Source organism: Sceloporus occidentalis, unplaced genomic scaffold (genome assembly GCF_023333645.1).
Source record: "Sceloporus occidentalis isolate IW3139 unplaced genomic scaffold, rSceOcc1.0.p SCAF_1, whole genome shotgun sequence".
Lineage (NCBI taxonomy): Eukaryota > Metazoa > Chordata > Lepidosauria > Squamata > Phrynosomatidae > Sceloporus > Sceloporus occidentalis.
This window is the reverse complement of record NW_028316981.1, coordinates 7,804,061-7,829,825: the sequence shown is the minus strand read 5'-3', so window position 1 is coordinate 7,829,825 and position 25,765 is coordinate 7,804,061. Positions and strand designations below refer to the sequence as shown.

General features: G+C 45.7%; 1 protein-coding gene across 1 annotated transcript; it reads left to right on the top strand.

The window, feature by feature from the left end:
• Positions 1 to 4,148: 4,148 nt before the first annotated feature.
• LOC149320576 (uncharacterized) lies at positions 4,149 to 21,687 on the top strand. The gene is made up of 7 exons (XM_089500000.1): positions 4,149 to 4,519; positions 4,695 to 4,815; positions 6,303 to 6,388; positions 10,160 to 10,280; positions 11,362 to 12,559; positions 20,237 to 20,316; positions 20,402 to 21,687. Exons 1-7 carry the CDS (start codon positions 4,190 to 4,192, stop codon positions 21,655 to 21,657), a joined length of 3,192 nt encoding a protein of 1,063 aa, XP_089356126.1. The 5' UTR covers positions 4,149 to 4,189; the 3' UTR covers positions 21,658 to 21,687.
• Positions 21,688 to 25,765: the final 4,078 nt, after the last annotated feature.

The following is a 25,765-nucleotide window of genomic DNA, read 5'->3' as shown; positions in this document are numbered from 1 at the left end:
GCCCCATTTTAATCCAAAATTGTTTTAATTTTTAAAATGGTTTTTTAAAATTTTTATATTTGAACAATGTAATATCTTTTCTACATTTTAAAATTTGTATTGTTTTAAATGTGATGTTAATCTCCATGGGAGAAAGATGGAAGGGAGATAACATAATAATAATAATAATAATACTGCAGATTAATGTAAAACGAGAATTGTAACCAGAATTAGCAGGGAGACCAGGAGCCGGCTGGAAAGGAAACATATTTACTTTGCTGCAGCGTCCCAGAGGAAAGCCTCCAAATTCTGGGGCCCAGAGTCCAAAGTGAATCAATCCCTCATAGTCCTTAGAAGAGAGAAAACTACAAATTACATTTCATTGGTTGCATGTAAATTAAACATGTAGTTAGTTCCCTTTACATTTATTGGATGTTTAAGCATTACCCCTGACATAGGTCTCTATCCCTCACGGGGAACCCATCACTTAAACTGTGATCTATATGTTTTCTTTTACTGACTCCAAACTGTCTCTGAAGGACCTCTTTTTATTTGGGTTTGAATCTCAATCAGGAGCCACTTCCACATTGTTTACACACACTCCAATTGTTTACAAAGAGAGAATTTGGCAGGACCTCTTGTTTGCCATCCTAGCAACCTTTGCCTCCCATACCTTTCAGGACTACAATTTTCAAGCCCTGATCAGAGTAAAATTCCAGTTCAAACCTGCCCTCTAAGACAACAGTGATGGCAAACCATTGGCACGCTGCCAGAGGTGGCACTCAGAGCCCCAGCACAGAGTTTGCCAGAGTTTGTTACTAGAAAGCCAGAGGGACATGGCACTTTGCAATAAATAGGTGGGTTTGGGGTTGAGTTTGGGCACTCGGCCTCTAAAAGGTTCACCATCACTGCTCTACAACAATCCCAGGAAAAGCCCTAGGGCAGGCCCTTGCCTTGGATGAACGAGGAGGCGGAGCCAGGGGAAGGGCAGCCAATCCCAGCACAGAGAACGCTGGGAGGGGCGGGAGGAGCCTGGGTGAGTGACAGCCGGGGTTTGAGAAAGAGGCAGTTGCAGGTGGCAGTTGGCAGAGTACTCTTCTGGGGAAGGAAGCAGCTGCTATAAACTCCGGTGGAAGGAAGACTGGGGATCTGTTAAAGGAAGGGAGAGGCTGAGAGAGAGTGGCAGGGAAGGGGAGGAGAGGCTGACAGCGTAAGGCTTCTCCAGGCCTCCTCCTTCGCAAGGTTGTTGTGAAGGGTGAGGAGGGAAGGAGGGGAGAAGGCTGCCTTTGCCCTTGAAAGCCCTGGAGGAAGGGAAGGCAGCTGCGTCTCTCTCTCTCTCAGCCCAGAAGGGAAGAGCCAGAGCTCATTCTCCCTCCCTCCCAATGACTCCCTATGAAGGCCCTCCTTCTGCTCTCTTCCTTCTTGGGGCCTCCAGCCTTCCTCCTCCTCCTCCCAATGACTTCCTCTCAAAGCCCCCCAGCCTCCCTCCCTTGGGACTCCAGCCTTCCTCCTCCTCCTCCCAATGACTTCCTCTCAAGGCCCCCCGGCCTCCCTCCCTTGGGACTCCAGCCTTCCTCCTCCTCCTCCCAATGACTTCCTCTCAAGCCCCCCCCCCCCCCCGGCCTCCTTCCCTTGGGACTCCAGCCTTCCTCCTCCTCCTCCCAATGACTTCCTCTCAAGGCCCCCCAGCCTTGGGACTCCAGCCTTCCTCCTCCTCCTCCCAATGACTTCCTCTCAAGGCCCCCCAGCCTCCTTCCCTTGGGACTCCAGCCTTCCTCCTCCTCCTCCCAATGACTTCCTCTCAAGGCCCCCCAGCCTCCCTCCCTTGGGACTCCAGCCTTCCTCCTCCTCCTCCTCCCAATGACTCCCTCTGAAGGCCCCCCAGCCTCCTTCCCTTGGGACTCCAGCCTTCCTCCTCCTCCTCCCAATGACTTCCTCTCAAGGCCCCCCAGCCTCCCTCCCTTGGGACTCCAGCCTTCCTCCTCCTCCTCCCAATGACTCCCTCTGAAGGCCCCCCAGCCTCCTTCCCTTGGGACTCCAGCCTTCCTCCTCCTCCTCCCAATGACTTCCTCTCAAGGCCCCCCAGCCTCCTTCCCTTGGGACTCCAGCCTTCCTCCTCCTCCTCCCAATGACTTCCTCTCAAGGCCCCCCAGCCTCCCTCCATTGGGACTCCAGCCTTCCTCCTCCTCCTCCCAATGACTTCCTCTCAAGGCCCCCCAGCCTCCTTCCCTTGGGACTCCAGCCTTCCTCCTCCTCCTCCCAATGACTTCCTCTCAAGGCCCCCCAGCCTCCCTCCCTTGGGACTCCAGCCTTCCTCCTCCTCCTCCTCCCAATGACTCCCTCTGAAGGCCCCCCAGCCTCCTTCCCTTGGGACTCCAGCCTTCCTCCTCCTCCTCCCAATGACTTCCTCTCAAGGCCCCCCAGCCTCCCTCCCTTGGGACTCCAGCCTTCCTCCTCCTCCTCCCAATGACTTCCTCTCAAGGCCCCCCAGCCTCCCTCCCTTGGGACTCCAGCCTCCCTCCTCCTCCTCCCAATGACTTCCTTTCAAGGCCCCCCAGCCTCCTTCCCTTGGGACTCCAGCCTTCCTCCTCCTCCTCCCAATGACTCCCTCTGAAGGCCCCCCAGCCTCCCTCCCTTGGGACTCCAGCCTTCCTCCTCCTCCTCCCAATGACTTCCTCTCAAGGCCCCCCAGCCTCCTTCCCTTGGGACTCCAGCCTTCCTCCTCCTCCTCCCAATGACTTCCTCTCAAGGCCCCCCAGCCTCCCTCCATTGGGACTCCAGCCTTCCTCCTCCTCCTCCCAATGACTTCCTCTCAAGGCCCCCCAGCCTCTTTCCCTTGGGACTCCAGCCTTCCTCCTCCTCCTCCCAATGACTTCCTCTCAAGGCCCCCCAGCCTCCCTCCCTTGGGACTCCAGCCTTCCTCCTCCTCCTCCCAATGACTTCCTCTCAAGGCCCCCCAGCCTCCCTCCCTTGGGACTCCAGCCTTCCTCCTCCTCCTCCCAATGACTTCCTCTCAAGGCCCCCCAGCCTCCCTCCCTTGGGACTCCAGCCTTCCTCCTCCTCCTCCCAATGACTTCCTCTCAAGGCCCCCCAGCCTCCCTCCCTTGGGACTCCAGCCTTCCTCCTCCTCCTCCCAATGACTTCCTCTCAAGGCCCCCCAGCCTCCTTCCCTTGGGACTCCAGCCTTCCTCCTCCTCCTCCTCCCAATGACTTCCTCTCAAGGCCCCCCAGCCTCCCTCCCTTGGGACTCCAGCCTTCCTCCTCCTCCTCCTCCCAATGACTCCCTCTGAAGGCCCCCCAGCCTCCTTCCCTTGGGACTCCAGCCTTCCTCCTCCTCCTCCCAATGACTTCCTCTCAAGGCCCCCCAGCCTCCCTCCCTTGGGACTCCAGCCTTCCTCCTCCTCCTCCCAATGACTTCCTCTCAAGGCCCCCCAGCCTCCTTCCCTTGGGACTCCAGCCTTCCTCCTCCTCCTCCTCCCAATGACTTCCTCTCAAGGCCCCCCAGCCTCCCTCCCTTGGGACTCCAGCCTTCCTCCTCCTCCTCCTCCCAATGACTCCCTCTGAAGGCCCCCCAGCCTCCTTCCCTTGGGACACCAGCCTTCCTCTTCCTCCTCTTCCCTCCAAAGGCACTCCTAAGGTTTTGGACTTCAACTCCCAGAAGCGTCAGCCAGCTTTCCCAAATGTTCAGGGATTCTGGGAGCTGAAGTCCAAAAGGCCAAGCTTGAGGAAAGGGCTGGGCTTCCTCCTGTTCCTTCCCCCACTTCCTGCCTCTCTAGGCCTCCCTCTCTCTCCCTTCTGCCCTTAGCTTTCTCCCTGGAAGCCCAGGCTGCCCTCCTCTCCTCTCCTCTCCTTCCATGGGAGGACTGGCATCCAGAGAGGGGTCTCTCTCCTTCCCTTCTTCCATGGGAGGACTGGCATCCAGAGAGGGGTCTCTCTCCTTCCCTTCTTCCATGGGAGGACTGGCATCCAGAGAGGGGTCTCTCTCCTTCCCTTCTTCCATGGGAGGACTGGCATCCAGAGAGGGGTCTCTCTCCTTCCCTTCTTCCAGGGCAGGACTGGCATCCAGGCATCCAGAGAGGGGTCTTTGTTTTTCTTCTTATGATTGTTGTTGTTCTTCCCTAGGAGCCCCACTCAAAATCTGGAAAAGGAAGACTCAGCTGGCCCCGAATCAAAAAAGCGGAGCAGAGGAGAGTTCAGGGAAAGAGGAGCCATGAAGGAGGAGGATCAGGAGGAGAAGCCGCTCTGTCCAGAGGGTCAATGCCAGTCCTTCAGGCAGTTTTGCTATGAGGAGGCTGAGGGCCCCCGAGGGATTTGCAGCCGACTCTCCAGTCTTTGCCATCAGTGGCTGAAGCCAGAAAGGCACACCAAGAGTCAGATGCTGGACCTGGTGATCCTGGAGCAGTTCCTGGCTGTCCTTCCCCCAGAGATGGCCAGCTGGGTCAAGGAATGTGGGGCAGAGACCAGTTCCCAGGCGGTGGCCCTGGCCGAAGGCTTCCTCCTGAGCCAGGCAGAGGAGCAGAGGCAGCAGCAAAAGCAGCAGGTGAGAGCCTTTCAGGCTGGGACCTTAGAAATATCATTTGAAAAATAAATCCCTTCTAGTTCACTGACCAATGTTTCCTGTAAATCGTCATTATAAGATATATCCTCCTTCCTCGTAGCCCTCTTTCTTTTCTCATCCCTCCCTTTCTAATCCTTAATACTCTTTTTTGTCCCAGGAGCTATTGGGAGGAAAGGCCACTGAAATCCAGGAGGCAGACAAAGTGTCTTTAGACTCCAGACAGAGATCGCAGTCCATGCAGTTCCTACAGAAGGGCTCAGGAAAGGCCATCTCATTGGGTAATAAGCATGGAGGAGGGATTTCTTCGCTTTGGTCTCCTCTCCTCAATATAGCTATACACAATTATATTTAGTGGGGGAATTAATTTGGTTCGCTAGGACGTAGGGAGAGGGCTTAAGGTGACGTTTTGAAAGCTGGGGTTTAGTCTATGTATAGTGGTTCCAGACGAAAGCATTCAAGACAGCAGATGCCAAATTAGTTTAATTTTATTTATAACTGCAAAGGGAAATCAGCTTCCACTCAAAGACACTCCCCCCCTGTGGTCAGGGGATGCAGTGGATTAGTCTGTCTTAGCACGCAGCCTGGAACCTGACAAGCCAAGGGAGAAACGAATTGGGTGTCTGTCTGAAGTCAGTCTAGACCAATTGGGACTGCACATAACGGGCATATTGATAGAAACAAAGGTGTTCTGAGGCAGTTTTTCAGGAGTCTGAGTGGATTTTTTCCAGGACCAAGAAGGGCCAGAGATGTGTGAAAATGGCAGGGCAATCAATACAGATGCATCACACAAACAGATGTCATCTCCTGAGGAAAGTGTTCTTTGATTCCCAACCTTTTTGCAAGTACCCCATGTACAGCACAGTATCATTTGCAGACGCCTGCTCATCCCTTTTGCTATTAAGCTGTGGGGTGCCACAGTGTTCCATCGTATCCTTCCCACAGTTTAATGTCTGGATTAGTAGTTCTTAGTGGGGTGGGACCCCCAAGGACCCACATTACTCTTGATTAGATCACTGATAACTTTCCAGTTCATTGATTGATATGCACTGTGTAGAGCTGTCCTTCAAGACATCCGAGAAGGTTTCATTAGTGCAAAATGCAGCCGTTAGGTTATTGCCTGGAACTTTTATACATCCCACGCAACATTAAACAAATTGCACTGGATGCCAATGCATTTCCAGTCTGAATTCAAAGGTTGACGGACATAGAGAGAATCCTGTGTCTAGTTCTCGACACTACAGTTCAAAAAGGATATTGACAAGCTGGTCAAGAGAATGGTGACCCAGATGTTCAAAAGTCTGAAAACCAAGCCCTATGATAAATGACTGAGGGAGCTGAGTATGTTTAGGTTGGATAAGAGAGGTGACATGATAGCTATCATTAAGTATCTGAAAAAATTACATGTAGAAGCTAGAGCTAGTTTTTGTTGTTGTTGCTCCAAAGGCTACAACGTGAGCCAGTGGATTCAAGTGAGAAGAAAAGAGATTTCACCTAAACATTGGGAAGAACTTCCATTTGTTGTTTGATAGTGGAAGAGATTGTCTCCAAATACTGATACTGGATTGCCTCCAAGCACTGATTTTTATGCCAATTCAAAATTTGTTTTTTTATTAAAAACTTCAGTGGCTGAGGATATCACCCTCATGGTTAGTAAACATCTGAAATGTCTGGCTTTTGGTTTATTGGACTGAATTTGGAAAGACCCAGATCAGTAACTGAGAGAGTGGTAAAGAAGGTTCACTTTTGCCTTTTGTGTCCCTCCCAGGAGATAGAAGACTGCCAGGGCCAAGAACTACTGACTCAGCTCTTAATTCTGATGCTCTCAGAACAGCTTCTGAGAACCTGGATCAGGTAGGGGCAGTGGCATCACTAGGGTTGGCATCACTGGGTGTAACGTGTAACTGGTAGCATTTGGTGTCACCTTTCCATTGACCTCCTCCCACACCACACCATACAGAATCCTCAGTACTGTTTTTTGTACAAATGTTCCTCATAAATCAGAATTCCCATATATCACTGAATGTATTGGTAAGAGTTGTAACATAAACAACTACCAAAATTAAAATTATGCTTCTAAATTACAATATCATATGCACAAGCTAAATGTATTTTCATGTATGTAGTTTCATGTGGTTAAAATTAAAATTTGATAACGTGATTTTTTAAAATAATATTTATTCAGATTTTTACAAATAAAAACATATAAAATAATATTCAGTTTCCATGTTTAAGATGTTTAGTACACTAAGTATATACATACCTTATTCCCTTGTTATTTCCTAGCTAACAGTCCATTTTTGATCATGTAAGGCGGGTTACAGACTGCCCATTTGGGGCAGCCTGCACCCGCCCCTTTCCCCACTGTATCCGGGCCTCAGCTGCTACAACGGCAGCCTCCGAGGCCCCGATCCGCTGTTTTCCAGGCTGCAGGGAAGCAGCAAAAGGCCGCTTCCCGGCGGCCTGGAAAGGGGTGTCCTTGGGGCTTCAAGCCCCAAGGACACTCGGCGGCGGCGGGGAGGAGGAGAAAGGGGCTGCTTGGCCCCTTTCTCCTCTGTGTCGCTGGCGCAGTCATGTGAAGGCTGCGCCAGCGAGGCAAACCTAAGAAGGAGCTCTGTTTTGGAGCTCCTTCTTGTGCTGCGGAAAGGGCGATCTAGGCTCCCTCATGCGGCATGTCGACGTCACGTCCGCGCTGCCTCGTTTGGAGGCGGCGCATTTGTAACATCATAATGGCGGCGCCCGTGTGCATAGGGCGCTGCCATTTTGTGTGCGCTCTGTGCATGCTAGGGTTAGGGGCGTCCGGAAAGGACGCCCCTTTCTAACCCTAGTATGCGCAGAGCGTGTACTTTTATGCCCATCTGTAATGGGCCTAACTCTTAAACAGCACAATACCCTTTAGGCAAATAAAGTATATATATATATAAATTTTAACATCTTGTAAGTTCTATACAGCCTTTGTTACTGGGTAAACAGAGAAGCTCCACTTTAAAGATAAACAAAGCTGACGTTGGAGCATGTCTAATATCCCCCCCCCCCCCCAATCTGACAATGATATCAAAACAGAAAAGGTTTATAAAGATTCTATTCCCATTACAGCATTTCTCCCCCATTCTTTTCTAAGAAAATTAATAACATCAATCCAGTCTTCTTTATAAGTGTTGGATGTTTCATTTCGAAGATCTCTTGAGAGCTTATCCATCTCCATCGTGTCTAAGAGTTTAAGATCCATTCTTCTTTGAGGGGGATTTTCTTAGCCTTCCAGTTCCGAGCATATATTATTCTTGCAGCTGATAACATATAGAAAATAATTTTGCCATATTTTTTTTCCAGATCTAAATCAATTACATTAAGAAAGAATACCTCAGGGGAGAATTTAAGTTTTATATCAAGAATTCTTTTAACTTCAAAGTATATCGTCTTCCAGAATTGTATTGCCCTTTCACATGTCCACCACATATGATAAAGCAAGCCCTGAACTTTTTCACACTTCCAGCAGAGATTATTACCGTTATTATACATTTGTCTAATTCTTTCCTGGGTCAAGTACCATCAGAAGAAGATTTTATAATAGCTTTTTTAAATACTTTGGCTGCAAGTGTATTTTAGCCTTTTTTTCCAAGTAAATTCCCATTGGTCTAACATAACAGCAAAGCCAAAATTTCTGGACCATTTTATCATGTTGTCCTTAATTATATCTTCTTCCATATGGTAAGTAAGCAAACATTTGTACAATCTTGAGATAAAGGCCTCTTTGTCTAATAATAATTCTTGTTCTAGTTCAGAATCTGTTTTGCCTATGCCCCATTGTTTTTTATCCACAAGGAAGCGTTCACGTATTTGCCTGTAAAAAAACCACAATATGTCATACCCTTGGTTTGTCAGATATTCCCAGGACTTAAGCTCATAAGAGTTATTGAGTAAGATAATTAAGTCTTTATATTGAAGGCAGTTTTCTTTTCGAGGGTTATATTTAAAGAAGGCCTCGTGGGGGGAGGTCCAAAGAGGAATCTTCGTACAGATTAATCTCTTATACTTTTTCCAGACTCTTAACAATGGTCATCTTATGAAGTGGTTATTAAAGTCTCGGTTAACTAATTCTTTATTATAAAAGAGGTATGCATGCCATCCAAATCTCAGGTTAACATTCTCTAAGTTCAATACATCTTCATCTTTTAACACTATCCAATCCTTTAACCATGAAAAACAAGTCGCTTCAAAGTAAATTCTGAGTTTTGGCATGGCAAGACCTCCTCTTTCTGTTTCGTCCTGGAGGTATTTCATCTTTACTCTTGGCTTTTTGCCTTTCCAAATAAATTTTGATAACCCTTGTTGCTAAGTCTTAAATGGTTTGTTGTTTGTAATGATTTGTATTGACTGAAATAAGAATATGAATTTAGGTAACACATTCATCTTAATTACTGAAATCCTTCCCAGCAAGGACAAATGTAAATCTTTCCATTTTTCTAAATCTTTTTTCAGAGTGCCAGAGTTTCTCATAATTATTAACAAATATGTCCAAATTTGGACTTATTTAAATTTTGAAGTTAACCTAAATCCCGTGGTTCATTCCAACTTTCTTATCTCAGAAGAGGGCATATTTTTTGTTATTATTGCAGTCTTCTCTTTATTTATTTTCAATCCAGATATCATTTCAAAACTCTTGAATTCCCTTATCATTTCTTGTGAGTCATTAATTGGATCACTAATGGTCACCACTAGATCGTCTGCAAATGCTCTCGTTTTGTATTCTGCCTCTTTAACCTGGATTCCCTTAATACTTTGATTGTTTCTTACGTTTTGCAATAACACTTCCATTACCAGTACAAAAAGTAGCGGGGCAAGAGGGCAATATTTAATACCTCTGATTTTTCCCCATTAAGGAGTAGTCTAGCATATTGTTTTTGATATATTGCTTCAACCCAGTGATAATATCTTTCCCCTAAGTCAAATTTCTTCATCACATATTTTAACAAGTTCCAAGAGACATTATCAAACGCTTTCTCTATATCAAAGAAGAAAGCAGCAAATTTCTTATTAATATTTACTTCATGATATTCAATCAAATTGACAAAGTGTCTAATATTATCTCTAATATATCTTTTAGGTATGAAGCCTCTTTGGTCTTTGTGAATAACAGATGGGATGACTTTTTTTTAATCTATCTGCTAGAATGTTCACGAAGAGTTTGTAATCATTATTTAAAAGAGAGATTGGTCTATAGTTCTTCACTTGGGTTGCATCTCTCTCTTCCTTAGGGATCAATGCTTCTTTCCAGGTGGGGGGGAAATGGTTTTGTTTCAAGTTATTCATCATATTTTTTAGAGGCTCCAGCAGCTTTAGCTGGAAGGTCTTACAATACCGTGAGGGGAAACCATACGGACCAGGGGCACTGTTTGGTTTACTACTCTTAATAGCCTGAAGTACCTCTGGAGTTGAGATTGGTTGATTTAACAAGGCTTTTTGTTCTGGAGACATGAAACATTTTTTGACTTCTTCTGTCCATCTATCAGACTTGCCAAGCATGGCATTTTTAGCAAAACTAAACTGCGAAAAACCCAAGTTATACAGTTTTCTACTCTGACTGGGTTAATAATTTTGGCTCACAGATACTATTTCTTCTCCTAGGTAACTTTTGAGGAGGTGATTCTGTCTTTCAGTGAGGAAGAGTGGGCCTTGCTGGATCCGCACCAAAGGGCCCTTCACAGTGAAGTCATGGAGGAAAATTTGGCAATCCTGGTCTCTCTGGGTGAGGCTCCTAATTTCTCTTGGGTGATCCAATCTCTTTGCTGGTGCTCCTGAATTCCTGTAGTCTCTTCATGCCCTCATGCTGTATTGCTGAAAGCTGAGTCACTTTCTAACAGTTGGGCTGGCTAGGGATGTGCTCCTGAGGATAAAACAACCAGTGGCTTAGCCCTCTGAAATCGGTCAAGATCTCATTAGATATAATTATTGTTAAATTGATATATCAACTTTACACAGTGTGTTTCAAGACAAACCGCTGAGCTACTGTGCCCACAGGCACATAGTTGCAAATCACTGATTTTCCATTGATCCTATTAGCTTAATCTATTCTGCAGATGACTAGCTCTCTTCTGTTTCTTTTTTTCCTGTGTTCTCACTGATAAAGGCAGTTTTTTTCTTTACCTAATATGCACATCTACATGTTGTAGGACTGTCACTCCTACTGGTTGGGAGAAGGTGCACTTTTGGAGTCACGGGCCACAAAGAGTCACACATAGCCCACCTAGCTTTCTGTAAATAGTTTTATCTGGCTTTATTGACAAAAATGCTCCTGCAACTGTTTATACAGTGGACCCTTGTTATACGCTGGGGTTTGGTTCCAAGATCCCCCGTGTATAACAAAATCCGTGTATGCTCAAGTCCCATTAAATATAATGACATAGCAAAATGGTGTCCCTTATAAAAAATGGAAAATCAAGGTAAATTTATACTTTTTTGGAACATTTTCAAACTGTGTATGCTTAAATCCGTGTATAAAAAATCCATGTATAAGAAGGGCCAACTGTATAAGAAACAAAGCAAAGGGTTTCTGCCCACAAGGCTTACAATCTCAACAGAACAAAAAAAAAGTGTTAATTTTAACAAAATTAATAAGATATCAAAGTTGTCAAATCTATATAGCAATCGGCGTTTTCCAAAATTGTGAAGAGGTGCTGGTTTGAGCTAGTGGTCTCTCAGGAGAGACACTGGAGGCCCACCTGCCTCAAATCCCCTGCTCCAACTGGGATACATTGATGTAAATAAAACCTTTCATCCATGCTTGATCTTCTCTTGGCCTGTAGCTAAATTGTTTCTCTCTTTGCTAGACTGTGATGGACAAGAGAGAGAGAATGTAAGCGAACTAAGGATGTATTTAGAGGAAAGAGCACAGCGTCTCATATTACAACATCAACAGAAGAAAGAGAAGGGAAATAAAATCGACACTGAAAAAAAGACGGTGAATAAAGCTTCTGTATGTCAGGCTGAAGATTTCTGTGGAGGTTTCATTGAGGAAAAAAGACAGAATGGAGAAGAACAGAGTAAATGTATTTGTCTTGAATGTGGGAGGAACCCCAGTTGTAAAGAAAGCCTTGCCCTTCACTGGGGAGTTCATGTAGAAAGAATTCATACAGAAAAAAGAAAAAGTGAGTTCTCGGGGTGTGGAAAGATTTTAAGAGGGAGGTCACATCAAAGCCCTGTTACAGGAAATAGGAAGATATACTTATCCAGTGATAAAGTAGCTCACACCAGAAAAATACAAATTAAATGTGTGGGATATGGAAACAGTTTTAGTAGAAAGGCAAATCTCACTTGTCATCAAAGAATTCATATAGGAGAGAAGCCATTTAAATGCCTGGAATGTGGAAAGAGTTATAGCCAGAACACACATTTTACTCGGCATCAAACAAATCATACAAATGGAGAGAAGCCATTTAAATGCTTAGCATGTGGAAATGTATTCAGTTGGAAGAGAGATCTCACTCGTCATCAAAGAATTCATACAGTAGGGAAGCCATTTAAATGCCTGGAATGTGACAAGAGCTTCAGTCAGAAGGCACATCTCACTTGTCATCAAAGAATTCATACAGGAGAGAAGCCATTTAAATGCTTAGAATGTGGAAAGGAATTCAGTCACAAGAAATATCTCGCTTGTCATGAAAGAATTCATACAGGAGAAAAGCCATTTAAGTGCCTGGAATGTGGAAAGAGTTTCAGTCAGAAGGCACATCTCACTTGTCATCAAAGAGTTCATACAGGAGAGAAGCCATTTAAATGCTTAGAATGTGGAAAGGAATTCAGTCGAAAGACAAATCTCACTTGTCATCAAAGAATTCATACAGGAGAGAAGCCATTTAAATGCCTGGAATGTGTAAAGGAATTCATTTGGAAAAGTGATCTCATTTGTCATCAAAGAGTACATACAGGAGAGAAGCCGTGTGAATGCCTGGAATGTGGAAAGAAATTTAATAGGAAGAAAAGTTTCACTCGTCATCAAACAATTCATACAAGACGAAGAAATACATAGCAGAGATAGCTGTTCCCTGTAACCGGGATAATTTGATCTAAAAGTGTTTATCTGTGAATGTTAACATATTTATGTCACATCAGTTACCCATAATTGTGAATGTTAAACTTCTGTTATTTGATGAAATTCATTGTATATCGATTTTATGGGAATTTATTGTTTTTTGTTTTATTGTTTTGGTATTTTCAATAGCCATTGTCCAAAAGCAATAAAGATTGATTGAATTCATACAAGAGAGAAGATTTAAATGCCTGGAATGAGGAAAGAATTTCAGTGAGAAGAGATGTTTTATTCATCATCAGGAAATTCATAGAGGATAAAAGCCACTTAAATACTTGGACTGTGGAAAGAGTATCAGCCAGAAGACAGGTCTCTCCATCAGGTTACCCCACACAGGGGAGAAACTATGGCTGCACCTCCATTGTAGAATTAGTGCAGTTTGACAGCGCTTTAACTGCTGTGGGTCATTGCTATGGAATTCTGGAAACTGTAATTTGTAATCCCAGAGCTCTCTGACAGAGAAGGCTAACCTACAAAGCGGGAGCAGGAATGGGGGGGGGGGGGGGAAGGAGAGGACAAGTGTGGTCATCCCTCCTTGTCCCATAGATGAAGGAAAGAGGGGCACCCTTGAGAGAAATCCATTCTTTTCCTCTCTCCTCCACAACTGTGCAATGAAGAGATTTTGTGAGTGTGCATCCAAGGGGGAAGAGTAGAGCAAAGTCAACCCCCACTCAAGGATTTTAGCAAAGGTCTTTTCTGGATTGAATTTAAATTTTATGTCAATTAAATTTTAGATTTGAATTAGTTCTAAATGGGGTTTTCAAGTCATACAGCTTTATGGAGTCATAAAATTTCTACATACTGTGAACTGCTTTCACTTGCTTTAAACTGTCATTTCCACACTATTGCTATATATATATATATTTTAAAAAGCGATTTAAATTGAATTCCTTTTTCACTGCCCTGAAATCTTGGCTGGAGAGCTTGTTTTTAAATCATCATCATCATCATCTAAAAACCATGCCATGTTACCAAATAATCGGTCACTGATTTCAAGATTCTTGAATAGAATCTGAATGAATAGAATTGAGGGTTCCAATCTCCCATCTGTAGCACTTGGTGGTGATAACATGTGATTTTTTTAAAAGGATTCAAAAAATTAAAAAATTGTTTAAAAATAAAAAAAATTGTTTAAAAGTTAAAATTTATTTTGTAAAACATATGGCCTGTACTTTCTCCTGCTCTTGGACTTTGCCCTCTTCCCACACCATCTCTTCAGTGTTTTAAAGGGACGCATGTAAATACAAGCTGTTTCTAAGTAAAGGCAGATGTCTGGGGAGCAGTAGTGTCACCCCCTCTTTAGTGTGTCACCTGGTACAAATCTGCACCCCGGCACCCCCTAATGTTACCCCTGGATAGGGTGCAGGAACTCTGGAGAGCCAGAAAGAATTATCATGTCCCCTCTTCTTCTCTTTTTCTGTCTTCTTCTTTCCTTCCATCAGACCTGCCCAGCATGGCATTTTAAACTAAACTAAACTGGGAGAAATCCAAGTTAGAGTTTTATGTTCTGATTGGGTTAGTAATTTTGGCTCACAGATACTATTTCTTCTCCCAAGTGACTTTTGAGGAGGTGGCTGTGTCTTTCCCCTGTGTCTGGGGAAGAGTGGGCCTTGCTGAACCTGGACCAAAGAGCCCTGCACAGGGAAGTCATGGAGGAGAATTTGGCAATCCTGGCCTCTCTGTGTGAGGATCCCTCTTCTCCTGGCTGATCCAATCCCTTTGCTGGTGCTCCTGAATTCCTGTAGCCTCTTCCTACCCTCATGCTGTATTTCTACAAGCTGAGTCACTTTCTACAAGATTATTATTATTATTATTAGTTTTATTTATACCCCGCCTTTCCACAGGGATGTGATCAAGGCGGCTTACAACAGAATCTCAGAATACAAAGCAAACAATGCACAGGGAAAAACAGTACACAATACCATACAATGCCAACAATGTAAAATTACAGTACATAATACAATGCAGAAAAAACAATATAATACAATGCAGAAAAACGATCCCCTGACAATAAAACCTGCACCCCCCCCTCTCAAATTCCCTCCCTCCAAAAAGGCCGCAATGGCGGCGCCAGGCAATTGTCCTTGGCGCTCCTCCCCGATGGTATAGGGGTAAAGGAGAGTCCCTTGGGCCGCAGCCCAGATGGAAGCGGGCGGGCGGGCGGGGCGGGCGGCGTCATCTCCGGGGAGGCCGACGAGACAGCTTATGAGGGGCCGCTCTCACCTGGCCCCTCCCCTTTCAAAAACGCCGCCGCGGTGGCAACAAAGAGTCCTCACCGGGCCGCTGCCAGGTGGAAAAAGGTAGCGCCGTCCTCCGGGGCAGCAGGGAGTCCCTTGGGCCGCAGCCCAGATGGAAGATGAGCTGGTCAGGGATTTTCCCCTGAGGATAAACCAACCATTGGCAGCAGGACTGGGCCTCTGATTCTCATCCCTCCTGAAATATTCCCACCGCATCAAATTTTCCTCTTACTTCAGCACATAGGGCTCCTTTCTGTAGCCTCTTTGAATGAGGGTTTCCCCTGTTACCTTTCTCAGGTTTGATTGCTTATACCAGGATTATATGTTCCGCTGAGTTTGCCCATTGGGTGGGGAATCACTTCCCAAGGGTATCTGGTTTACGTCCAGTATCTTCCACTATGACTACATTCAGTTACCTGTAAAATATGGAATTGCTGGGATTGTTTACAGGCAAACAAGAGAGCAGTGATGGAAATTTTCTTTTCCTGGCTGAGGAAATAACCTTTTTAAGAGAAATAGGCCAAACAGGAAAAGAAGGAGGAATAGCACTATATGTCAGAGATATTTACACCAGTGAAGAGATCCAGGACATCAATCCCGGAAGCCAAGAGCATCTGGATAAGAATTAAAGGGGAAGGAAACAACAAGGACATTATTGTGGGAGTCTTGCTATAAACCCCCAACTCAGACTGAGGAATTGGATGATGTCTTTCTAGAACAGATAACCACACATTCAGAAAAGAGAGATGTAGTAGTGATGGGCGACTTCAACTATCCTGATATTTGCTGGAAGTCAAACTCAGCCAAATCCTCCAGGGCTAGCAAATTTCTCATTTGCCTTGGAGACAATTTCATTGTCCAAAAGGTGGAAGAGACAACAAGGGGATCAGCTATTTTAGATCTGATCCTAACCAACAAGGATGATTTGGATAATGGAGTGCAAGTGGTGGGATCCTTAGGTGGAAGTGACCTTGTTCTCCTGGAGTTTGTTATACAGTGGAAAGGAGAAGCCAGGCAGAGTCAGACACGCATCCTAGACTTTAGGAGAACAGATGTTGGTAAACTTAGAGAAATACTGGAGGTGATCCCATGGTCAGAAATAGTAAAAGAGAAGGGAGTTCAGGATGGATGGGAGTTTCTCAAAGGAGAGATACTGAAGGCACAATTCCAAACAGTTCCAGTGAGAAAGAAAAAGAGGAGATGTCTCAAGAAACCAGGATGGATGACTAAGGAACTTTCAACTGAGCTAAGTTTTAAACTGAATATGTACAAGAAGTGGAAAAATGGGGAAATCGCCAAAGAGGAATTCAAACAAATAGCAAGCACATGTAGGTGTAAAGTCAGAAAAGCTAAAGCGCAGAATGAACTCAGGCTTGCTAGAGAGGTTAAGAACAATAAAAAGGGCTGTTTTGGATATGTCCGCAGCAAAAGGAAGAGGAAGGAAACGGTGGGGCCACTGCAAGAAGGTAATACTGGAGCTATTGCCAGTAATCTTTGAGAACTCCTGGAGAACAAGAGAAGTCCCAGCAGACTGGAGGAGGGCAAACGTTGTCCCCATCTTCAAAAAGGGGAAAAAGAGGATCCAAACAATTATCGTCCAGTTAGTCTGACATCAATACCAGGAAAGATTCTCTATCTACTCCCCCCTCTCTCTAACACAGTGATCTGCAAACTGTGCTCTTGAAGTAATTTTGGACTTCAGCTCCCAGAATCTCAGACTATTGGGTAACATGTCTGAGGCTTCTGGGAGTTGAAGTCCAAAATCTCTTAAAGGACAGTTTGGGAACCACTGCTCTAACTCCCGTATTTAATAATAATAATAATAATAATAATAATAATAATAGGATTTATTTATATACCACCCAATCACTGGGAATCAGAGTGGTTTGTGAAATTCACAGATAGCCCAACTACACAGGCAAATCAGCTCCTGGCACTGAACAAGCAGAGCTCTGCTCTGGAGCCACAACAAACTACATTTCCCAGAATTCCATAACCTTGATCCAAGACAGTTAAAGTACTGTCAGACCGGGTTATTTCTGCAGTGTGTATGTAGTCTGAGAGCCCTGCAGAGAGAACAACTCTGGTGCTTTAGAATTTAAGTCCATCTAACCCCCCTCTATCTAAGCCTTCTCTAACCCCCTCTATCTAACTCCCTTATTTAAGTCCCTTCTAAGCCCCCCTCTAACCCCTCTCTATCTTACTCCTCTTTATCTAACCCTAACCCCCTCTAGGTACCCCATCTAGCCCTCCTTCTGTAGCCCCCCTTTCTCAAACTCCCTTATTTAACCCCCCCTTCTATCTAACCCTATATATATATTTTAAAACCCAGCATTTTTTCGTGCCCTCCATTTTTATAAAAGTGTCCTACATTTGAAAATGTTGTCCTATATTTGTCCTACATTTGTCCCGGTTTGGAGGTCCTGACTTATGGCAACCCTAGCCACAGCTAACAAAATGAACTTCAACAGGGAGAAATGCAAGGTACTGCACTTAGGGAGGAAAAATAAAATGCACAGATATAGGATGGCTGAATGAGACTATGGCGGGATACAGACGGGCAAAAAGGGGGGTGTTCATGACGTCATGAAGGTAGAGCCTTCAGACGGCCCTTACGTGAATGGCGCCATGAACACGCCGCCCACACGCCCCAAGCGGGAAGAAGAGGCATTAAAAAGGTGCTGCTTTTCCCCGCTTCTTTTCTGTATACTGCGCAATTGCGCAGCTCCGTCTGTAAGCTGCTGCACCGGTACGCCAGAATTGTTACGCTGCTAATTTAAGTTGCCCATTTAAAAGCTCCGAGTCAGCTGCGTCGCATAATGAGTCGGGGTCCTGGAACATGCGCAGTTTGCACCGAGGCTCTAATTAGAGCATCAGATGCCATGCAGATGTGGAAGCTGCAGCACAGCTGCACTCTATTTTAATGCTCCTAACCCTAACCCTAACCCTAACCCTAGAGCAACATGTACGCATGCGCTGCTAGAATCGGGGAAAGTTTGGAATTTAAAGTGAACCCCTACACACATTCCTGTGCCATTTTCACCTAACAATAAAAAAACGCTAAAACTTTAAATATTTACATATGTACAAAGGAGGTGATGGGGATGGCAGGGGGACAGCGGTGGCAGTGGCGACAGCTGTGGCTGTGCATTGCAGATTCAGCAAGAGCGCGGGGACCAAAGGAGAGGAGGCATCCATGATGCTAGTGACACTAGCAACGTGCAAGTGGACAAGGATGCCAACACCAGCTGATCACCAGCTGGCAGGAGACCACCATTGTTCTTGGGCAGGGCGGGGGAAAAAGTTTTAAAGGGGCTTGGGCACTTTAAATGTGCACATAGGCTTTCTGCCGCCGCTGCTGAGCGCCGCAGCTGCGCAGTTGCGCATCCGCCAGCCGGCAAAAGAAAAAAAAAGCCCCGTTTTTGGCCGCCTGTGCAGAAGCTGCCTCTCTCTTTGCAGCATCCTGTGAGGCGGCGGTTTGGAAACTGCGGGTCAGAAACGGCCCCAGGTGAGGCGTCTTCACTGCCCCCCATGTGGAAGCCCCAAGACCTGAGCCACGCCCCCGGGGCGGGCGGTCTGGAGGCTCCGTATTCAGCAGAATACACCTCCAAGACGTCTTCTCCTGCCCGTCTGTACCCCGCCTATGTGTGAAAGGGATCTGGGAGTCCAAGTAGACCACAAGCTGAACATGAGTGAACAGTGTGATGCGGCAGCTAAAAAGGCCAATGCAATTTTAGGCTGCATCAGTAAAAGTATCATATCTAGATCAAGAGAAGTAATAGTGCCACTCTATTCTATTCCCACCTGGAATATTGTGTCTGGTTCTGGGCGCCACAATTCAAAAAGGATGTTGAAAAACTGGAACGTGTCCAAAGGAGGGCAAGTAAAATGGTGAAAGGTCTAGAAACCATGTCCTATGAGGAACAACTTAAGGAGCTGGGGATGTTTAGCCTGGAGAAGAGAAGGTTAAGAGATGATATGATAGCCCTGTTTAAATACTTGAAGGGATGCCATACTGAGGAGGGAGCTGACTTGTTTTCACTTGCTCCAGAGACTAGGACGCGGAACAATGGATGCAAGCTACAAGAAAAGAGATTGCACCTCAACATTAGGAAGAACTTCCTGACAGTAAGGGCTGTCTGACAGTGGAACACACTCCCTCGGAGTGTAGTGGAGTCTCCTTCCTTGGAGGTCTTTAAACAGAGGCTAGATGGCCATCTGTCGGGGATGATTTGATTTGGATTTCCTGCATGGCAGGGGGTTGGGCTAGATGGCCCTTGCGGTCTCTTCCAACTCTATGATTCTCCCTCCTTGCTTTCTCTGGGTAACCAAGTCCAGCTCCTCCCATTGAATTATCTGAAGATGCTGAAAGAGGGGAAATATCCCAGAGGGAGAGAAGATGTGAGTGAGTGGAAGAATTAATTGTTCAAGTCCTGCGTGGGAAAAGATATTAAACCTAAATAACTGTATGGAGGCAAGTGCTGGTGAACAGTAAAGGAGAATGAGTGTTGTGCAATCTTCTGCATTAGGTCCTTGGATAGCAGGGCTTAGTTCTCTGAAATCTGTCAGGATCTCATTTGACATAATTATTGTTAGATGTATATATCAGCTTTACAGAATGCATTTCAAGACAAAGAGCTAAACTAGTCCCTACAGGAACAATGTTGCAAGCGACCGATTCTCCATTGATCCCAACAAACCTAATCTGTTCAGTAGATAACATTCAGGGGTAGCTGTGTTGGCCATTTAATCAACAAAATTCCATCAGTGATACCTTTATTGGCCAACCAAAATGCACAATATACTTGTTGTAAGCTTTTGAAGTTCCATGGGCTTCTTCATCAGGCAAGATGTTACCGACCAAACAGGAGAGGGGGAAGTTGGAGATGTTAGTCGGATGCCTCATGTTGTTTCAGTCCTTAATAAAGATGTTATGCTGGGGAGGATATCTATTGCAGGCAGGCTCCTCCTCATTCTGGCCATGTGGCAATAGGAATTTTTTCAAAGTCCAGGAAATTTAAAGTCCATTTGCATCTCAACAAGGACCCCTCTTTTGCAATCCAGTATGTATGTTCTCACTGAAAAAGGAAGGTTTTTTGTTTATTGAATGTGCATCTCCATACATTGTAGGGCTGTCACTCCCATCAGGAGTTCCAAGCCAGCAAGAGTCACAAGTAGTCCACCTGACTTATATCAAACAGTTCTAATTGGAACTGTTGCCAAAATTCCTCCTACAACTGTTTACATGTGAAACAAAGCATAGGACTCCTGCCCACAAGGTTTACAATATCAGTAAAACAAGAAACAGTTATAATAGTGCTCATCAGTATTAACAAAGTTAATAAGCTATAATGGTTACCAAATCTATATGGCAACCAGCTTTTACCAAAACTGTTGTGAGATGGTGGTCTCTCAAAAGAGACGCCGAAAGCCTAGCACCCTCAAATCCAGTGCTCCAAGTAGGGCAAGTGATGTCAATAATGTATTTGAGTCCAGTTCCATTTTTTTCTTAGCCTGTGCCTTAATTGTTTCTCCCTTTGCCAGGCGGTGATGGACCAAAGAGAGAGCGTGTAAGAAATCCAAGGATGTCTTTGCTACAAAGAGTTCGACATCAAGAGGAGAAGGGAAGCAAAATCAACATTCAGGAAAGGAAAGGGAATAAAGCTTGTGCTTCTCAGACTGGAGATTTCTGTGGAATTTCGATCCAAGAAATAAGACAGAAAGAGGAGGAACAGGGTAAATATATTTGTCTTGAAAATGTAAGGAACCCCAGTTGTAAAGAAAGCTTTACTCTTCACAGGGGAATTCATGTAGAAAGAATTCACATGCAGAAAAGAAAATATGCAAAAAGTTTCAGTCTGTCTTGCCATCAAAGAAGTCATACAGGAGAGAAACCATTTAAATGCTTAGAATGTGGAAAGAAATTCAATAACAAGGGAAATCTCACTTGTCATCAAAGAATTCATACAGGAGAAAAGCCATTGAAATGCTTAGAATGTGGAAGGAAATTCACTCTCAATACAGATTTCACTCGTCATCAAAGAATTCATACAGGAGAGAAACCATTTAAATGTCTGGAATGTGGAAAGAAATTCAGTCAGAAGGGAAATCTCATTTGTCATCTAAGAATTCATACAGGAGAAAAGCCATTTAAATGCTTAGCATGTGGAAAGAGTTTCAGTCAGAAGACAGAGCTCACTGGTCACCAAAGAATTCATACAGGAGAGAAACCATTTAAATGCCTGGAATGTGGAAAGAAATTCAGCCACAAGACAAATCTCACTCGTCATCAAAGAATTCATACTGGAGAGAAACCATTTAAATGTCTAGAATGTGGAAAAAGTTTCAGTCAGAAAATAGATCTCACTCATCATCAAAGAATTCATACAGGAGAAAAGCCATTTAAATGCTTAGAATGTGGAAAGGAATTCCGTCACAAGGGAGATTTCACTTGTCATCAAAGAAGTCATACAGGAGAGCAGCCTTTTAAATGTTTGGAATGTGGAAAGAAATTCAGTCTCAAGAAACAGCTCTCTAGTCATCAAAGAATTCATACAGGAGAGAAGCCATTTAAATGCCTGGAGTGTGGAAAGTTTTTCAATCAGAAGACAAATCTCATTCATCATCAAAGGATTCATACAGGAGAAAAACCATTTAAATGCCTGGAATGTGGAAAGAGTTTCAGTCAGAAGGCAAATCTCATTCATTATCAAAGAATTCACATAGGAGAGAAGCCATTTAAATACTTGGAATGTGGAAAGAGTTTCACCTGGAAGACAGGTCTCTCAATAAATAACTGACACAGGGAGAAATAATGGTCCATTCAAACTAGGATTATTGCAGTTTGGTACTGCTTTAATTGCTATGGCTCATTGCAATGGAATTCTGGAAATTGTAGTTTCTGGAGGCCCAGAGCTCTCTGACAGTGAAGACTATATGTCTCAATTATAATTCCCAGAATTCAATAGCATTGAACCATGACAGTTAAAGCAGTGTCAAACCAGATTATTTCTCCAGTGCAGATGCAGCTAATTTAAATATTTAGAATGTGGACAGAATTTCAATCAGGTCTCAATTATTGTGCAACTCACGCACTGAAGAAGCCATTTAAATTAAAGATTATGAGTAGGAACATGAACTCTATTTGTCATCATGCAACTCACACAAGGGAGAAACCCTTTAAATGTTTAGAGCGTGAAGAGAGATTTAATCAGAAACAAATCTCACTCGTCATCAGCTCACATTAGGGAGAAAACCGTAAATGCTCAGAATGTGGAAATAGCTTCTGTCGGAAGATGCGTCTCACTCTCCATCAAATAACCTACACAGGGCGAAACCATAGATATGTTTAGAGTTTGGAAAGAGTTTTGATAAGAAGATAAACTTCATTCATCATCAAGCAACTCATATGCAGGGAAAAATGTTCCATTGTTTGGTGTGTGGAAACAGCTTCGTTCAAAATATGAGCTTCACTTATCATCAATAAACACAGGGTAGAAACTCTTCAAATGCTTGGAGAATGGAAAGAGTTTCTGTTGGAAGATGTGCCTCGTCCATCACCAAGCAATTCATATAGGAGAATCCCTGTGGCCATTAGGAAAGCCATGGGACCTCTTTGTTAAGCATCAGTTAGTTGTTAGTCTATTTGTTTCTCTAGGAGGCCCACTGCGGAAGGTCGCACGAGACTTCGCCACCAATATGGTCTATTTTGAGAAACAAAATGGCGGCGGCCTAGAGGCGAAGTCTCGCGCGACCACAGAAAAGGTCGCGTGAGACTTCACCGCCATTGGCAGCGGCCTCTAGGAGGCCCGCTGCGGCCGCCGGAGCCCTTGAACAGGGCTCTGACGGCAGCAGTGGCAGCGTGCCTCTGGGAGTCCTGTTGCCGTCGCTGGGGCCCTCCAGGAGGGCCCCATCAGGGGCCGGCAAAGAGGGGGAGGCCTCCAGCACTGGCGGCTCCCCCAGTTTTTTGCTGGCCTCTGATGGGGCCTGGGGCCCCGTCAGGGGCTGGCAAAGAGGGGGAGACCTCGAGCGCTGGCGGCCCCCGCCGGCTCTTTCCCGGCCTCTGACAGGGCCTGGGGCCCCGTCAGGGCCGGCAAAGAGGAGGAGGCCTGGCCCCCGGAGGGTGGAAGCTCTGCCCCCGGCATGCGGCTCCGCCCTGGAGGGTGGAAGCTCCACCCCCGACACGTGGCCCCACCCCCATTTCTGAAGCAAGATCAGCCACAGGAGAGGGATGGAATGGGAAGCGGAATGCTTACCTTGCCTGTGCTTAAAACTATATCTATATCTATATCTATATATAGCTTTGGACACACTCCAATTTGTTAAAATCCTTTTTGAATTGTGGTGCCCAGACCCCAGGCAGCTCTCCGTCATGGAAAGGGGCTTGGGGGACCGATCCTCCACCCCTTTCCTGGACAAAGAGCTACCTGGGGAAAGGCAGCTATCCACCTGGGAAAGGGGCGAGGACCCAGTTAAAGGGACGGGAGGGCAGAGGAAGGAGCACACATGCTCCTGTTCCTCTTTCCCACCCACCTGTCCCTTTAAATGGCTTCTTGGGGGGAAGTTATTCATGATTATTGCACATTTGTGGGGGACTTGTGCCCCTAACCCCCACAAATGTGGAAGGATAGCTGTAATGTCCTACAATTTTTTTAAAAAATGTAATTAAACAAACAACATACTATAGATACTCATCTTTACATCAACCTCATGTATAAGTCAAGGACAGGTTTTGGGGCCAAAAATATGGATTTTGATATGACCCATGGATAAGTCAAGGTTAAAAGTTAGGGGCATGGAACAAAGGAGGTAAAGGATGAAGCAAAGGAAACCAAAGTCCAAGAATTTACATCAGGGGTCGGCAACCTCCGGCCCATGGACCGTATGCGGCCTGCGGGCGCCTTTCGGTGGCCCCCAGTCCCTCCTGCTGCCGAAATCGCAGCCGATTTCGGCTGCTCCGGCTGCCATTTTGCCCTTCAAAATGGCGGCACCCATTAGGAGGCCCACTGCGGCCTCCGGAGCCCTGAAACGGGGCTCCAGCAGCTGCAGCGGGCTTCTGGGAGGCCCGCTGTGGCAGCCAGAGCCCTGAAACGGGCTCCAGGTCTGGGAGGCCCACTGAGGCAGCCGGAGGCCTGAAACAGGGCTCCAGGAGCCGCACCGGGCCTCTGGGAGGCCCGCTGCGGCAGCCGGAGGCCTGAAACGGGGCTCCGGCGGCCGCAACGGGCCTTCTAATGGGCGCCGCCCATCTCCCTCCTGGCTCTGCCCACCTCCCTCCTAGCTCCTCCCACCTCCCTCCTGGCTCCGCCCTCCCTCCTCCCTCCTATAAATGGAGGGGTGGGGGGGAAGGAGGAGGAGGCAGAGAGAGAGGGAGGGAGGGAGGGAAAGGAGAGGGAGGGAGGGGAGGAGAGAGAGAGAGAAAAAGAGTGGGAGGGAGAGGAGAGAGAGGGAGGGAGGGGAGGAGAGAGAGAGAGAGAAAAAGTGTGTCAGGGAGAGGAAAGAGAGGGAGGGAGGAGAGGAGAGAGAGAGAGAGAGAGAGAAAGGGTGGGAGGGTGGGAGGGAGAGGAGAGAGAGGGAGGGAGGGGAGAAGAGAGAGAGGGTGGGAGGGTGGGAGTGAGAGGGAAGGAGGAAGGGAGAGAAAGAAAGTGGTTTGAGACAGTGGCATGCATTTTTTGCTGTTTTGTGGCCTTGCCTAGTCGCTTCCATGCATGCAAATCTTGCTATCGTTATGCTTGTCCTTTGGTATTCTCTTTGCAAAATCCCCCCACAATTTAGATATATTGGTGATTGCCATTGGTAATCTAAAGTAAAGGATATATATTTTGGTCTCCTTAGTATGCTCTATCTTATTTTAAAACTGGTTTAATATCTTAACACATCCTAGGAATGAAATTTGCTTTATACCTAATTTCTCTATATACTACCATACTATTATGTATTTTTATTTTGCAATTGCATTCTTTGGACTTGATATGTATTACCCATTGGTTTATGTTAAATTGTATCTTTAAATATTTTCTAATAAAACGTTGCTCTTTTCTGGGTTGAGACAGTGGCATGCGTTTTTTGCTGTTTTGTGGCCTTGCCTAGTCGCTTCCATTCTTGCAAATATTGCTATCATTATGCTTGTCCTTTGGTATTCTCTTTGCAAAATCCCCCCACATGGACTTGCTTGCTCTTTTCTGGGCTGAAACAGTGTGCATGCATTTTTCCTGTGTTATGGCATTGCCTAGTAGCTTCTTGCAAATATTGTTATTATTATGCCGCTCCACCCCTGGAGGGTGGAAACTCCGCCCCTGACATGTGGCTCTGCCCCCGGATAGTGGAAGCTCTGCCCTGGCATGAGGCTCCGCCCCAGAGGGTGGAAGCTCCACCCCCCGTGTGCGGCTCTGCCCCTGGAGGGTGGAAGCTCCACGCCCCCCGGCTTCGGCCCCCCCAGTTGTCTGAGGGACAGCAACCCGGCCCCCGGCTCAAAAAGGTTGCCTACCCCTGATTTACATAATCTCAGCAGGCCTTTCTGTTTCCGCTTACCTTAAAGGCCAGATGGATGAGAGAGTAGAGGGAGGTCAGTGCTTCCAGGAAACTCTTGCCTTTCAACAAAGTATGGTTCCTTTTTTAAAAAAAAAAAGCGTGCCCACAGAGAGGGCTTTCAGTGCCCCCTGTAGCTGGCATGCCATAGGTTTGCCACTACTGTAGTAGATGTATATCTTACCAAAAGTTAGGTAGAAAGTATTGGTAGAAGGGCTGATTCATAGGGTTGGTATCTTGGTTCTCGGCAGCTTCTGTTACCTTTCTCTGGGAAGAGCTGGCAATCTGGAATATACCACCCATGCATTGTTAGAGCCATAAAAAAACCTTCTCCATCCTGGCCTTCCTATTCAAGCATAAAAGAAGTGGCAGTGAGTCCCCAAC